The sequence below is a fragment of the Erpetoichthys calabaricus genome, chromosome 2 (genome assembly GCF_900747795.2).
Source record: "Erpetoichthys calabaricus chromosome 2, fErpCal1.3, whole genome shotgun sequence".
Taxonomy (NCBI): Eukaryota; Metazoa; Chordata; class Cladistia; order Polypteriformes; family Polypteridae; genus Erpetoichthys; species Erpetoichthys calabaricus.
In genome coordinates, this window is record NC_041395.2 from 51051209 (window position 1) to 51066073 (window position 14865).

The 14865-nt window shown below is 39.2% G+C and overlaps 1 protein-coding gene across 2 annotated transcripts in view; it reads right to left on the reverse strand.

Annotated features, from left to right (window-relative positions):
• Window positions 1-232: 232 nt before the first annotated feature.
• The window catches only part of dhcr7 (7-dehydrocholesterol reductase), a 76604-nt gene continuing 61971 nt past the window's right edge, over window positions 233-14865 (reverse strand). For both annotated transcript variants that reach the window (XM_028793791.2, XM_028793790.2), the window contains exons 5-8: window positions 9323-9536; window positions 7797-8001; window positions 3265-3396; window positions 233-3052 (exon numbers count right to left, since the gene is read on the reverse strand). In XM_028793791.2, the coding sequence (XP_028649624.1) occupies window positions 2588-3052; window positions 3265-3396; window positions 7797-8001; window positions 9323-9536 (1016 nt within the window). In that variant the 3' untranslated portion in view covers window positions 233-2587. The remainder of the gene's footprint in view (window positions 3053-3264; window positions 3397-7796; window positions 8002-9322; window positions 9537-14865) is intronic.

Sequence of the window (14865 nt, forward strand, 5' to 3'; positions counted from 1 at the left end):
TGTAGTTAGGATATAGCGGGTTGGATAATGGGTGGACAGATGTTTCAGCTGCCCCATAATACATATGTATTTATTTTATATTATTTTACTTATTAAACTAGCACTATTGTGTATTGTCAAGTCATTTTTTATTGACCTACTTTTTGTTTTGCATGTTTGATGTTTCTGCATCATTAGAACAAGGAACTGTTGTTTTTCATTTTACTGCAAGGTACGAGGACAATGAAATCACCCATCACAAATAGGGTCGTGGCGGTTCATTTTATTTATATTAGCACACATAACACGACACGACAAAACATTCTCAAACCCACGTAATCCAGTTCAGGGTTAGAGGGGGCACATAGTTCATATTTGTTTGACAGAAAAAGCCAGTTCATTGTTATTTGCATCTGTGTGTGCTAAAGTTGCTACAATACACAAGTGCAAAAACATTCCCATTGTTTTCTAGAAAAGTAGGAAAAAAGTATTCTTTGGGTATTTTCGAATTTTTAGGGTATAAAGCAAGGCAGTACAAGTTACAAATTAATCAAGAATTTGAATTGAATTAAAATGGACAAAGAGTTAATGAATCTAAAGGCTACCAAAAAGTAAGACAGCCACCACCTGTCGTGGGTGTTACAGTGCTATTCAGTCATATCACTATTACAGTGTGCATATTTAGTTTTTTATGTAAACAAAAATCATTTCAGTCACAAACCAATCTATTCAACTAAAACATCAATCAAATGATTTTCAATGACCCTTGGCAAATACATCCATACAGGTCTTGTCAAAACTTCCCCACAGCTTGTAATTAACACTTCTGAATTTGTGATCTCACAGAAAAGCCCCCTGGGGATATAAGCATAGCACACAGAGGATGTCCTAAAACAATGTTACAATTATTGTAGCAATTTATTCTTCCTTCTCATTTCATATGCCTTCATTTTAGAATCCACCGGCATCACACATTTATCTGTTTGCTACATTATCAATTACTATAGGAACAATAATATAAAATATAATTATTCAGGAAATGTCTTGAGTGCTAAATGTGCGTCATGCTGCATGATCATTGCCAAATGCCATTTTATTCCATAAAAGCATAGGACAAATGAGAAAGACCATTATGTCTATCAAGCTCATCTGCTTAGTTATCTTGATGTTGGCTGGGAGAGCACTCATTAACCTAGACATAGAAAATACACACATCAAAAAGTGAGAAAACAGCTCAACTCCCATACAGGCAACATTGAACTTGTTTGTAAATGACTGTCAGATTTTGGTTTATTTAGATATTTTGAGCTATCAATTCTTTTAACTCATCCCAGCCTCATACTCCTTGTCAATGTGCTACGTAAAGGTTATGAGGAGCTTCGTATTGATCTTGACAGGTTAGACAAAAATGGAATGGCTTATGAATCCCTGATATAAGGTCAGCATCAGTGATGAGCGAAATGGACAAGTTTTTATTCACCTACCGATTTGCAAAACCGACACTAAAATTTGCAAGCCTCACATCTCACGGTAGCAAAAACCTGATTAAGTTTGTTACTTGCCAGTTCAAACAGTTCACTCCCTGGCTGGCTTTCCTCCCTTAAAGACTGTCTGTTGTGCTCGTGGTCCCACTTCTCTGCAGCTCTATAGTGATGAAGACAACACCTTTGAATTCTTTTAATTGTCAGAAACCCACAGAACTAGAGTCAAACTAGTGAGTCCTTAAAGGACCCTAAAGTTGTTCCTTTAAGTTCAAGAATAAAAGTGTGGTTAGGTTAAAAGAACTTTTCTCAGCGTACTTTGTGCAACTGTGAACCCAATACATGTTTTTCTTTTTTTTCTCAAGCTATATAAGGCATGTACAATCCTGGCAAAATTAATTTTATTTATGCCCGTCATTCACCTCAATGCAGAGGTGCGCAGTGCGTTGTTTAAACATGTAACTGCATATTTTTCACACAAAGAAACACTAAAAGGCACCATTGTGCATATCACTTTGTTTTCTACACCGGCAACATCCTCAGGCCCTGAACGTAGCACTCGCCTTATCCTAGTTAATGATATGCACACTTCTGGTTATTCTCTCTTTTTATATACTGTAAATACTAAATGACAGACAGACACATGTAGAATTAATGCATGAAAATGCTTCCAGACAGGAACCAAATGCCTCTCATATTGTGTAAGTGGTATGAATGTCTTTGAAAGCAATATGCAGTTTATTTTGCTCATTTTTCTCCCAGCAAAATAATGACTTTATATGTGAATCATTTCACTCATCACTAGTCAAAATCTTATGGAGTGACAACAGAATTGTCTTTGCTTTCCCAATTGTGAATCTCTTAAATGTAAATACCATGGTTTTTTTTTCTTTTTATTAGCTACATTACTTAACCAAACTCAAAGTATCCTTCCTTGATCAGACTGTTTTGAAATGTGAAGAGCTGTCACGCTACAAAAGTAGGAAAACTTCAGTGTGCCATACAAAGGGCAGTGTTTCTGTTTACTCGACTCAATTTTCTTGTGAGGCTGAGGCTCAAGGGGTTTTAAAGGGTAGGCACACACTTGTATTTTTATGTAAAATGAATAATTAAAAAAACAGCATGTCCTAAAAAATTCCAGGTATCAGCCGACATGGCACAGCATCAGTATAGCGTTTCCAGTCTTTACCGTATTTGCTGGAACAACGGTGTTCATCCCGGATACAACGATGCACAAGCAGCACAGTCATATAAATGATATAGAAATAAGGCAGCAAGTGGTTAAAGCCACAGGTGAGGCAGTAGGACAGGGAGCCCATCAGATCACCAGTATAGTTGAAATGCCGGGCCACTCCCCAGAAACCTGAAATCATCAGTTTGCTCTTGTGCTTCGCTCCATCACCTGAAGAGTAGGAGCACTCAATGTAAGCAGGCTTCCTGCCCCAGATCTTACAGTTGCCATCTGTTCGCCGAAAAAGATCTTTCTGGTGATTGGTCATCCTGAAGATGTAGTAGCCAGCAAGTCCCAACAGTAGAACCCCTATGGCATTAGCTGTTGACAGCTGGACAGGGTTATAGACAAGATAAAGACCCTGCGAAAAGATTAGAAAGTTCCAGTCAGTCCAGTACCAGAATACATCTTGGGAGTAGTATTGATAACCAGTAATATTCATCATTACCTGAAGTAACGTCAGACTTCTGTTAGAATATTTTCAGTTTATGTCTGGTAACATATCATTGCCATTTGTGTTTAGCAGAGAGGAGTCTGACAGAAAAAATAATAATAATTTTATACCATTCTTACCTGTAGAGTATAGAGAAAGGGAAGCCAAACGCAGTCACCCCATCCAAGGTACCATCCGAAGTGATCATGGCAGATATCGATGGTCTTTAGGTACCAAGCCTCATTCCAGAAGAAGTCCACAACATAGATACCCTTAAAGAGAAACAGAAGTATAACCATTTTTTCAGCTGGAACAAAGGTGCTAAACATCAGCAGGACAACTTTAGTTTCCTTCAAACATGAGATGTTTGAAATACGATTAAAAATTAATGTTTTGGGCCTGGATTTGTATTGCATTGCTTTGTGGCTTCCCTTTCAACATTTTTAAGAAAGGAGAAGATTAACATATTCATTAGTTCCCTTGTGGTCCTTTACGTAGGTGTGCTCCATGTCTCTCTCAGGTGGTCTTCAGCTGACTGCTCTTTATGGTGTAAATCGTCAAGTATAATACACGTTAACTTGTTTTCTTCCATTTTTAACACTAGAATTACCAGAGCCTACGAAAACCGCGTAGATCCGTCCCACCTTAAAACGCTTCGCACCTCTCAATCAGCGTCTATTGTCCTGTAAATGTGTGGATAAGCAGCAAGCAGCCTGCTGTCACATCCCCCACCCCGCACAGTTTTCTCAGCTCAAGTCTGTTTACCTGCGTGTCAGTTGCTTAGAGTTGTATAGAGTGAGAAGTCAATTATTACTAAAACATGAAAAACGTTTCTGTTTTAATGATGTGTTTACTGTACATAGATTGTTGTAGACAGAGAACACACATGAAATGCAAATGTTCCAAATAACGATATAGTATTTATAAAAGGTGTCATTTTGGTCATTTTGCTTGACCATGTACCTTAGGGCTTTCCTCTGGCTTTTGAGCTTTGGTTGGTCAGTTCTGCTCAGGTGCCCAAAAATCAGCAGCAACCATCTATTTCATCGTGTCAGCTGACTTTTCACCCGAGCGGTGCCAGCAGGCTAGCTTGCCCCAGGGGTCTAACATTTGGGTGCAGGCAGGGCATTTGGGATCAAAGTGCCACTCTCAAAGCACCACTCTTAGTGATACTGGACTTGGCACACTGGAGTCAGCCCATAGCAGAAAAGGATCTCCCATTTGCGTGTATGGTAATCGGCAGTGGCATGATCCACCGTATTGTAATAAACCCGTTTCACTTCCCTGCAGAGAGACTGAGTGAGCAGATAAGTCAATTTATGATGGAGCATGTCTTGTCGGGCAATTGTGCACTCACAGAAAAGTTTTGATGTCATATCAAGGACAACTCGGTTTTTATTGTCTTGCTGCCTCTGCTTCAACCAAGTTGGCCTGTTAAGCTACAACTTGGAACTGCAGCTTGTTCACTTGCTCAGCAAGCTGCTGTACTCGCTCCACTCGTTCTGCCGTCATTGCTCAGCAATATCTGCCTGTGTTTGTGTGAGGTACGACCACTGGACTTAAAAAATGTTCGGTTATCAGCTGGGTCACCCTGTTTAATAGTAACTCAAAGTTTTAAATGAAAACTGTATACAATTGCGCTATAACGAAACACAAACTGCCCTCTGCAAGGAATCGGTAGTAGTCAGGTCTCGTTTGGAGCTTCATCTCTCTGGAGTGTTGGTCCAGAATGAGACCCTACCCTCTGTGGTTGTCTTGCTTTTATACTCCTCTAACTGGAAGTGGCAGAGTCAATTGCCCTCACTGGGCACCTTTTCATGGCTGTGGGAACAAAAAGACGATACCGTTAGTGACAGCATCCCCTCTCGTCCCAGGATGGGACTGCTTACTCAAGATGGGTCAGTAGGGTGATCCACAGCCACACATGCATGGCAGTAAATGTTTTTTAAATAGGCAATGCTGGTACACATTCTGAATCACATACAGACACAGCAGTTTAACTACAGATTTTAACTGTAGTCATATGATTATTTTTTCCTACGGTTATGATTCATGCCAAGTAGCAAAAATTTGTGCACACATAAGAATGTCATGCACACATAATATAAACAGAACTGATTGCGCAGCATTACATTTTTTTATAAAAGCCTTACACATTTGAAAGTGCCATGGCCTCCTCCACGTCAATACTAAGTTCACGGTGTCAATCGATACTCAGCATTAAACACTCTGTGGTGAGTCATGGTCACGCATGACAAAATAAACACTGACAAAATGAAAAAGGCAGATTATGTGAGAGCATCATACCAAGATGCAACACATTGAAGCACCAGAAACCAGTTATCAAATTTTACAGCACATGCTGAATCACTCTCCCTGAATTTTGGATATTCTGAATCGTTTCCAAATTTCCCTGGCCATTTTGGTACAAATTTGCATTTAATAAGGGGGTTTCTATCTCTGTGATTTTGGTGGTTACATTAGTTTTTTCTTTTTATTTAGGGGTTAATTTTGTTGATATTAAATATTTTAGGATGTTTCTGCCGCCATTTTCTGACTTCCTGTTTTTGGGGGCACATACTAAGAGGTTGTGAACTTTACATCACAACGCGACAGGATCAAAGTTCACCACAAGTTCATAGCCATATCAGAGTACACAGATTCAAAAAACAACTCATTGCTGTTACCTTTGTTAATGATCTGCTGGCTTCAGTTGCTGTAATTCTTGATGTCCCAGTATTCGACCCATTTCCATCTTTTGATCATGTCTTTTCCCCTGGTTACCCTAGAAAATCTGTCACTCTTTTCTGCAAAGCATGATACGGAGGATATGGAAATGTGAATTTCCCATTGGGATTAATAAAGTATCTATCTATCTATCTATCTATCTATCTATCTATCTATCTATCTATCTATCTATCTATCTATCTATCTATCTATCTATCTATCTATCTATCTATCTATCTATCTATCTATCTATCTATCTATCTACAGAACAGAGGACAATCTTTTTGAGTGAGTAAATGTAATTAGTGAGTGACACCATTTCTTCCTGGAAGATATTAACCCAAGCCCATGATATGTTCGGGTTGTGAATTTTGATTCGTACAAATTTGAAATGAACGTTTTATTGTTTATTTTTAATCACATATAGTGAAAGACTGTGAATGACTGCAAGTTTTTCAGTAATTATTGTCTAGTTGTCTACAATACAGACACAACAATTCACACCTGCGCATCAACATTCAGTAACAACAATAACAGCTCTTTTGGAAGTGAAACTATGCCCCTGCGGCTGAAAGGTGGTAGCGGAGGTACATGATCAGTGAGGTGAAGAGTACAGCTGGTCTTGTTTTAAAATAACTGAATGTTCTGCTTTTTGCTTTTTTCCCCTCCTGAACATGAATACACCATTTTGCAATTTGTGTGCAATCTCTGGACATGGATCAATACTCAGTACCATCTTGCCTTGGACTTTTAAGGCCTTTGTTTTCACATTTGGACCCCTGCCCAATCACCTCCATTTTTATAGTGCAAGAACAGGCTAGGTGTTTATTAAAACTTAAAAAAAAAAATACACTCCATTTTGGAACACAATTTCATATGGAACACTATTCTATACCATAATTGTGAAGAAATAACTTTGAATTGAAAAGTACCAAACTTATCCTTCAAGCATTATGTCTTTTGCCGAAAAAGAAATAAAAGGTAGGAACAAAAGGAAACATCTGCCTCATGGTGAACTCCAAGTTACCTTCTTCTGTTGTTCCAGTTTTCCTCTCACATGGAATAATTAACATCCATCCATCCATCCATTATCCAACCTGCTATATCCTAACACAGGGTCATGTAAAGATAAATCAGAGGGTCAACAGCATAAGAAAATACTTATACTGTTAGTATACTTAGTGGAAGCAAAAAGTACTAATATATATATATACATATATATAAATCCATCCATTTTTTAAATCTCTTGCACATTTGGATTGCAGGGAAACAGAGCCTATCCCAGCAGCACAGGGTACAAGTCTGCAGCCAGCTGCGGATGAGGCACCAGTGCAGAATTGTGAATGCAAACTCTGGCACACATTCACACTGGGCAAAGTTAGAGTTAGCAGTTAACCTAAACTGCACTGCATGTAGGTGAGTACCCAGAGAATACCCACACAGAGATGGGCAGAACATGCAAGCTCCATCCAGACAATGACTGACCAAGGATATTTGAATTCCTATGGTGCAGCTGCAATATAACTAAACTCATTTATTTAGTATGTAAACTGGTATCTTATTTACAATGCAGACTTGTTAGTTTTCTGCTCCGCTTTACAGGAGAATGGCAGAGATTATGTTTCCAGCAAGAACAGCACTCATCTGGACCCCCTCTCAGTTGAGTGTCTGCACCCTGAACAGCTGAACATGAACTTGGGCCACTGGATTCAAACAGCAGATTACAACTCTCTTAGCCAGTTGGCCTACGGAAGAACTCTCCTCTCTCTAGTGACCCATTGGGCTTCTGAATGTGAGGGTGTCTTGCATTTACAGCAGGCTATCTCTATTTCATCCTTGCTGCAATGCAGAACACACATGGTTTTTTTGATAAATGTTCAGTAATAACCAAACCAACAATCTATATCATATAACCCTCCTCTATAAAGTCAACATTATTTCTTACCTGAAGAACATTAACCAAGATCATAGAGTTGGTCACATAACCATACAGTTCCTGCTGCTTGGCTGCATACGATAAGTTGATGAGTGTCCATGCAATGATTCCAGGCCGTCCATTGAAAAATAACTTAAAATCAAACCACTTGCCAATCCTAGGGTTAAATTCAATGCCCATCATAAAATCATAAAAGATGTTTCCAGTGAATTTACTGCAAGATATAAAAAATATATAAAAAAAAACATTATACTTGCACTTGGAAGGGCACCAAAAAAACAAATGTAGGAAACTGTAATGGGTAACTAGGTGCTGGGGGAGAGCCAGGAGGGAACCACTCGCATAAAAGGCATCTGCTGCTCCACAAGGAGCGGCACCTAGGGGGCAATTTGAGCATTTGCCTGATTTAGTAAGAGGCTGTAGATGAGCCCCTGTGTATTCAAATATGTGCACTACAAGTTTCTAGTATTTGTAACTTATAGTGCATCTGGCCTCTTTCAGAATAAGGTCAACATGAGTGCCGAAAACTACAAATTCAAGGATCATGAAATTTATGGCATTTCTAACTCTATAGAACAGTGCAGCTTCCGACTAGCCCCATACACAGAGCTATTTATCTTCCCCTCATTAACATGTACCAGGACCAGACCACTTCAGATGACACAGTCAAAAACCCAGGTTTTGGGCAGCCTTCAACATCAACAACAAAAGAAAATGTTGTCAATGTGAGGTGAATATAATGGAGAATTAGTGTGACAATGTGTGCGAGGGCAGACACAAACTGAATGGTTACGGGTCATATTTTTAAAATTATTTTGTTAGTCTCACATTATGATAGAACATTGTCTTATAATTCATCAAAACAATACTGTCTTGTAAATTCATTAAAATAGATGTTTGTGCTGTCATATATTCAGAATATTGATGACATTTTTTTTGGTAAGGAAGACAGACGTTTCTAGGTAAGACAGCTCTTCTCTCTTTACGGTGTTGGAGAGCTTATGAAAATATTAATCTTACTGTGTACTCTGTTACACTTGACAATAATGAACATCCATCCATCCATCCATTTTCCAACCCGCTGAATCCAAACACAGGGTCACGGGGGTCTGCTGGAGCCAATCCCAGCCAACACAGGGCACAAGGCAGGAAACAATCCTGGGCAGGGTGCCAACCCACCGCAGGACACACACAAACACACCCACACACCAAGCACACACTAAGGCCAATTTAGAATCGCCAATCCACCTAACCTGCATGTCTTTGGACTGTGGGAGGAAACCGGAGCACCCGGAGGAAACCCACGCAGACACAGGGAGAACATGCAAACTCCACGCAGGGAGGACCCGGGAAGCGAACCCAGGTCCCCAGATCACCCAACTGTGAGGCAGCAGCGCTACCCACTGCGCCACCGTGCTGCCAATAACAAAACATATAAAACTAAATAAAGGTACTTTGTTATTTCCTTTATCAGATGTTAGCTTCCATGAACTAAAAGAAATAAAGAATTGACATTTAAAGTTACTACCACTTACCAGTCTTTTTCATTGGTAGGGAACAGGTATCCTTTGACAAAGGCAAACACAGAGACAGCATAGCCCAGGATATTTGTGCACCACAGCAAAGGAATCCAGTGATCAAAAATAATGGTTGGAGAAAACCACTTAAAGTAATAGGCATTCGCAAACCAGATGACATGCGTGATTAGCCATGACTGTAAACCATTGACTTCATATTTATTTATGATTCCTGTGAAACAGAACACACTCCTTGTTAGTTAAGGTGGTATATTATGAATAGCCACCAGAGGGTGCTAAAGACAATTCTTTGCATTTCACTTTTATGTCATTCAATGTTTTCCTGCCCTAATTTACCTAGTACATACTAGGGTGTTGTACCGTGTTAGCCATTATGAATGTAGTGAGAAGTCATTTTGCTTGACTTCTCATTGCTCTAATTTAGGAACACCCTGTGCCTTCTAGTCTTTATTCCAACTGATTAAAATCTTTGAAAAGGAGTTACACTTAAAATAACAGTTGGGTCAACTAAAGCCTTTAAATTGTTCAGCTGATACTCTGATGTTATTGAATGGGTAAAGGATGGGGTGCTGATGCATCACGGTCATTATAATTAGTATGAATGGTGCAGAAACACACAAAAAAACTCATTGTAAGTTAGAAAGGTAGAACAGACATGAATGACAGAAGACAGATGAAATATGTAATCAGTTACATGAATGAAGTGTAAAACTGAACATCTTGCACAGATTTCACAGAAGGATGCTATCTGTTGATTTTGTATCAGCTAAAGCTGGGGGTGGCAATGTCACATTTGTGTTTCATTCGAACCCATTTCCTAATAAGAGGCCCGTTCTTGGACTTAGTTAATACATTAACTTTTTTACGATTAACTTGCAATCTAATGGACTAAGCAACTGTTTTCATTTTAGGCAGATTTATTCGTTGAGTTTTATTTTTCAGTCATTTAAAGCTAGACTGATTTCTATCTCGATTGGTGATTTGGCTGTGTATGGACTATCTTTCAGTCTATCCCCACTTTGAAACTTACCAGGCTTTGTTCTCCGGACATCTGAGTTGTCTGCATCTTCGCTTAACATGTGGACCGGTAGGATATTTATTTGGTTCGTGTTTGTTTGGTCCCTCCTGTCGCTTGCTATCCTACCTGCGACATGCCTGCTTCAGTACGCAGCTGCCGAGCTCCTCCGACTGCGCTTCCACCTGTCCGAGCCTCCACTGACTGGGCTGTATCTCCACCTGGACATCGTATTCATTGGAGATACATCCACCGTGGGTCCCACCAGAGTATCCAAGCTGACAGTTCAAAAATAATAAATTCCATCTGGTCCAGTTCTCAACGTCCTCCACGTAATTTAGGCGCTGCAGTCGCTGACCACAGTGTGTTAGCCAGCCTAGCATGGTCGGCTAACACTGCGCTAAATGCGATAACAGCATTGTCAACTTCGGTCTGCTGAACATCTGCTCACTTACGAGCAAAGGGCCTCTCATCCATGATCTCCTCACTGATCGTAAGTTTGACTTTTTCTGTCTAACTGAGACAAGACAACAATTTCATGACTTTTCCCATCTTAACAAATTCACTCCCCCAGGGTTTGTTTACATCTCTCAACCCCGTGGCTCTGGCCGGGGAGAAGGTCTTGCATTAATGTATCATGAGAAGTGGAAAGTCCTGCCGTTGTCTGTTCCTGCCTTCAGTTCTTTTGAATCTCCTGTGTGTCAATTAACTGGACATATTCCTACTATTATTGCAACTGTTTACCATGACTCTCTGAACAACTTTGCTGTTTTCCTTACACACTTATCTACTGTTTCATCAAGCATAATACTTCTGGGGGATTTCAATATACATATGGATAATTTCAATGTCCCTATTACTAGAGACTTTACACCCTGCCTTGAGAGTTTTGGATTCCAGCAGCATACTGATGTTCCCACTCATTCCAAAGGACATATCTTGTACTTGATTTGCTGTTCTGGAGTTACCCTGCTTGATTGTACTGCGGATGAACTCTCCATAACTGATCATTTTTTTATTTCATTCAATGTTAAACTTGCACTTTCCAACACTAAGCTTTCCCATCTGATGTCTTTCCATAATATTAAGAATATTAACTTAGACTCTCTTTCCTCTAGTATTAATTCCCTTATGGACATTCATAATTTATTCACTCCTGAAGAACTGGTCTCACACTATAACACTGGACTTAATGGTATTCTTAACTCTGTCACTCCATTACAAACTAGATCTGTTTCTTTCTCCTTTTCTGCTCCCTGGTTCATGCCTGAACTTCGGCTTTTGAAAGCCAAAGGCCGGCAACTTGAACAGTTGTATAAAAAAACTGGACTCTTTGTTCACAAAGAGATGTATAAAAACCATATACTTCATTACAAGGACTGCATTGTCCAAACTAAATCTAACTATTATACTCACATTATTTCTTCCAATGAAGGTAACACCAAGTCATTGTTTTTACTGCTTAATAATATCACACAATCCCCAGATTCTTTACCTTCTCACCTTTACTCAACTGATTTTTGCAATTCCCTTATGTCCTTTTTTAATGAAAAAATCCAGAAGATTCATCAGTCTCTCGGTAGGGATTCCTCCAGTACTTCATTTGAATTTCACCCACCAACTCACTCATTTTCCTCTTTTCAGCTTCCTACTTTCTCAGAAATCTCAGATCTTGTCTGTAAGTCTAAGCCATCCACCTGTCAACTGGACCCCCTCCCTACAGTTCTGTTCAAAGCCTGCCTCCCCTCTCTGGTCCCTCTTATTTCTGCTATAATCCACTCTTCTCTCACTACTGGTACTGTTCCATCATCCTTTAAAACTGCTGCAATAACATCAATACTGAAAAAACCTGGTGCCGATCCTACTAATTTCAGTAATTTTCACCCTATTTCTAATCTACAATTCATTTCCAAAATTGTTGAAAAAGTAGTGGCTATTCAACTTCATTCTCATTTATCTCAAAATAATCTGTATGAACAGTTCCAGTCTGGTATTCGACACCTCCACAATACAGAAACAGCACTTATAAAAATTACTAATGACCTCCTTATGGCAGCGGATTCTGGTTTAATTACTATTCTCATCCTTCTTGATCTGAGTGCAGCCTTTGACACTATTTATCACACTACTCTTCTCAATAGATTATCTTCGATTGGCATTACCCACACTCCACTAGACTGGTTCAGATCCTACCTCTCAGGCCGCACTCAGTTTGTTCAGCTTAAATCTTTCACATCCCAACCCAACGCTGTTACTTCAGGTGGGCTCTGTCCTGGGGCCCCTCCTTTTCATTGTTTTTCTCCTTCCCCTTGGTAATATCTTTCGTAAATATAACATTAGCTTCCACTGTTATGCTGATGACACCCAGCTCTATCTCAATAGCAAACCTACTGCTTCCTTTCCACCCTCCTCACTTATTGATTGCATAGCAGAAATCAAATCCTGGTTTTCTTCAAATTTTCTTAAACTAAATAGTGACTAAACAGAGGTTCTCCTCATTGGTACAAAATCAACATTATCTAAAACTGATCATTTTTCATTTGTTATTGATAATTCCTCTGTCTCCCCTTCCCCACAGGTTAAGAGTATGGGTGTCATCCTTGCAGTACTTTATCCTTTCAGTCCCACATCAATAACATCTCCCAGTCTGCATATTTCGTATTCGCCCTTCCCTCACTCCCCACACCACTGCTATCCTTGTTCATAGCCTTGTCACTTCTCGTCTGGATTATTGCAATTCCCTTTTCTTTGGTCTTTCTCGCAAATCTCTTTACAAGCTTAAACTGGTCCAGAATTCAGCTGCCCGCATCATTACTAGAACCCCCTCTATTCACCATATCACTCCCATTTTGCAGCAGCTTCATTGGCTTCCAGTTCAATTCCGCATTCAATTCAAAATTCTTCTGTTAACTTTTAAGGGTCTCCACAACCTTGCCCCTCCATATCTGTCCGACCTCCTCCATTCCATGTTGCCATTCCCTCCCGTACCCTTAGATCCTCTTCCTCTATCCACTTGATTGTTCCCTTCGTCTGTCTTACCACTACTGAATGCTCTGCTCCCCAGCTCTGGAACTCACTACCATCTGAGCTTAGAAATATTGAATAATTTTCACTTTTCAAATCTAAACTTAAAACTCATTTGTTTAAGACTGCTTTTTCTCTTTGATTACAATTACTCTGTCTGATTTTAATTTTTGTATTTTTAGTTTTGTTAATAATCTGTGTTCCATCTATTGTTTGGTGTCTTTGAGTGTTTAGAAAGGCGCTTACAAATAAATAAAATGTATTATTATTATTATTATTAACCTTGTTTGCTTAGACACTGTGTGTTCTCACAGTGTAGAATGAAAGAATACATCTGCCTTTAGTTATTTAAATTGTGCCAGGAAAGTGTTATTAATTTATCTTAGGCTTTTATTGTATTATTAGTTTTTTATTAATCAATAATTATATTTAAATTTTTATTAGTTTTTATCACCATTTTGTGTGTTTATTTTAATGGGTGCCACCATTTTGTGCGCCTATGGTATGGTACATTACTGTCAGGCACATAATGCCTGTGCCACGTGACCGCAATGTCATACAAAATTGACAACAATTTTTTTACCAGTTAGAAGAAAGGGTTTATGAGAGACTAGACTTTGAGCAAATCTAACATTCAATTTAGGAAAAGAGTTTCATTTTGACTTTTATTTTGACAACGACTTTGAATTTGTTCTAAAACTTCCATTAGTTTTAAAGCATTTTCTGCTACTATTGCCAACAGCCACAACCAACTTTTTGTTATTCACTCTGACAAAGAGCTCCTTTGATCTGTATATAATCTGTCCATTAGAACACACTTTATGTCCAGATTCAATCATTATAATCCATGGTCTAACCCACTTATAAAGTCACACTGAGAAGGGGCTGACTTTAAAGGAACTGCAGAGGAATAACACAATTGATTTTTATCCACTAAAAAAAAATTAAATATATATAGAGAAAAGCCAAGCAAAATGACACCTTTATTGGCTAACTAAAAAGATTACAATATGCAAGCTTTCGAGGCAACTCACATGATTACATCTTGCCTGAAGAAGGGGCCTGAGTTGCCTCGAAAGCTTGCATATTGTAATCTTTTTAGTTAGCCAAAAAAAGGTGTCATTTTGCTTGGCTTTTCTCTACATTCATAATGGCTAACACGGTACAACACCCTAGTACTACAAATATATATAGAGAAATTAATCTGGGTAGCAGTATCCTTATTGACCTCACAGGTCTTTCAAGACCCCAGAAGTTATAATATACACCCTATTACAGGGTTTGTGGTTCCCAAGACTATTAGGGGGAGAAGTGTAGTGACCTTATGGGTGTACTGGGGAGCACAATCAATCTGGCCCTCTCCAGCAAACCTCTGTTTTGGAGCTAACATGCAGGAACCTCTAATGCCACTAGTTGGAGACCTACCCATACAACAACAGTGATCAATAAGAGCCGGGACCCTGGAAGTGCTTACAGCAGGTGACTGGGGCACAACGTAAAA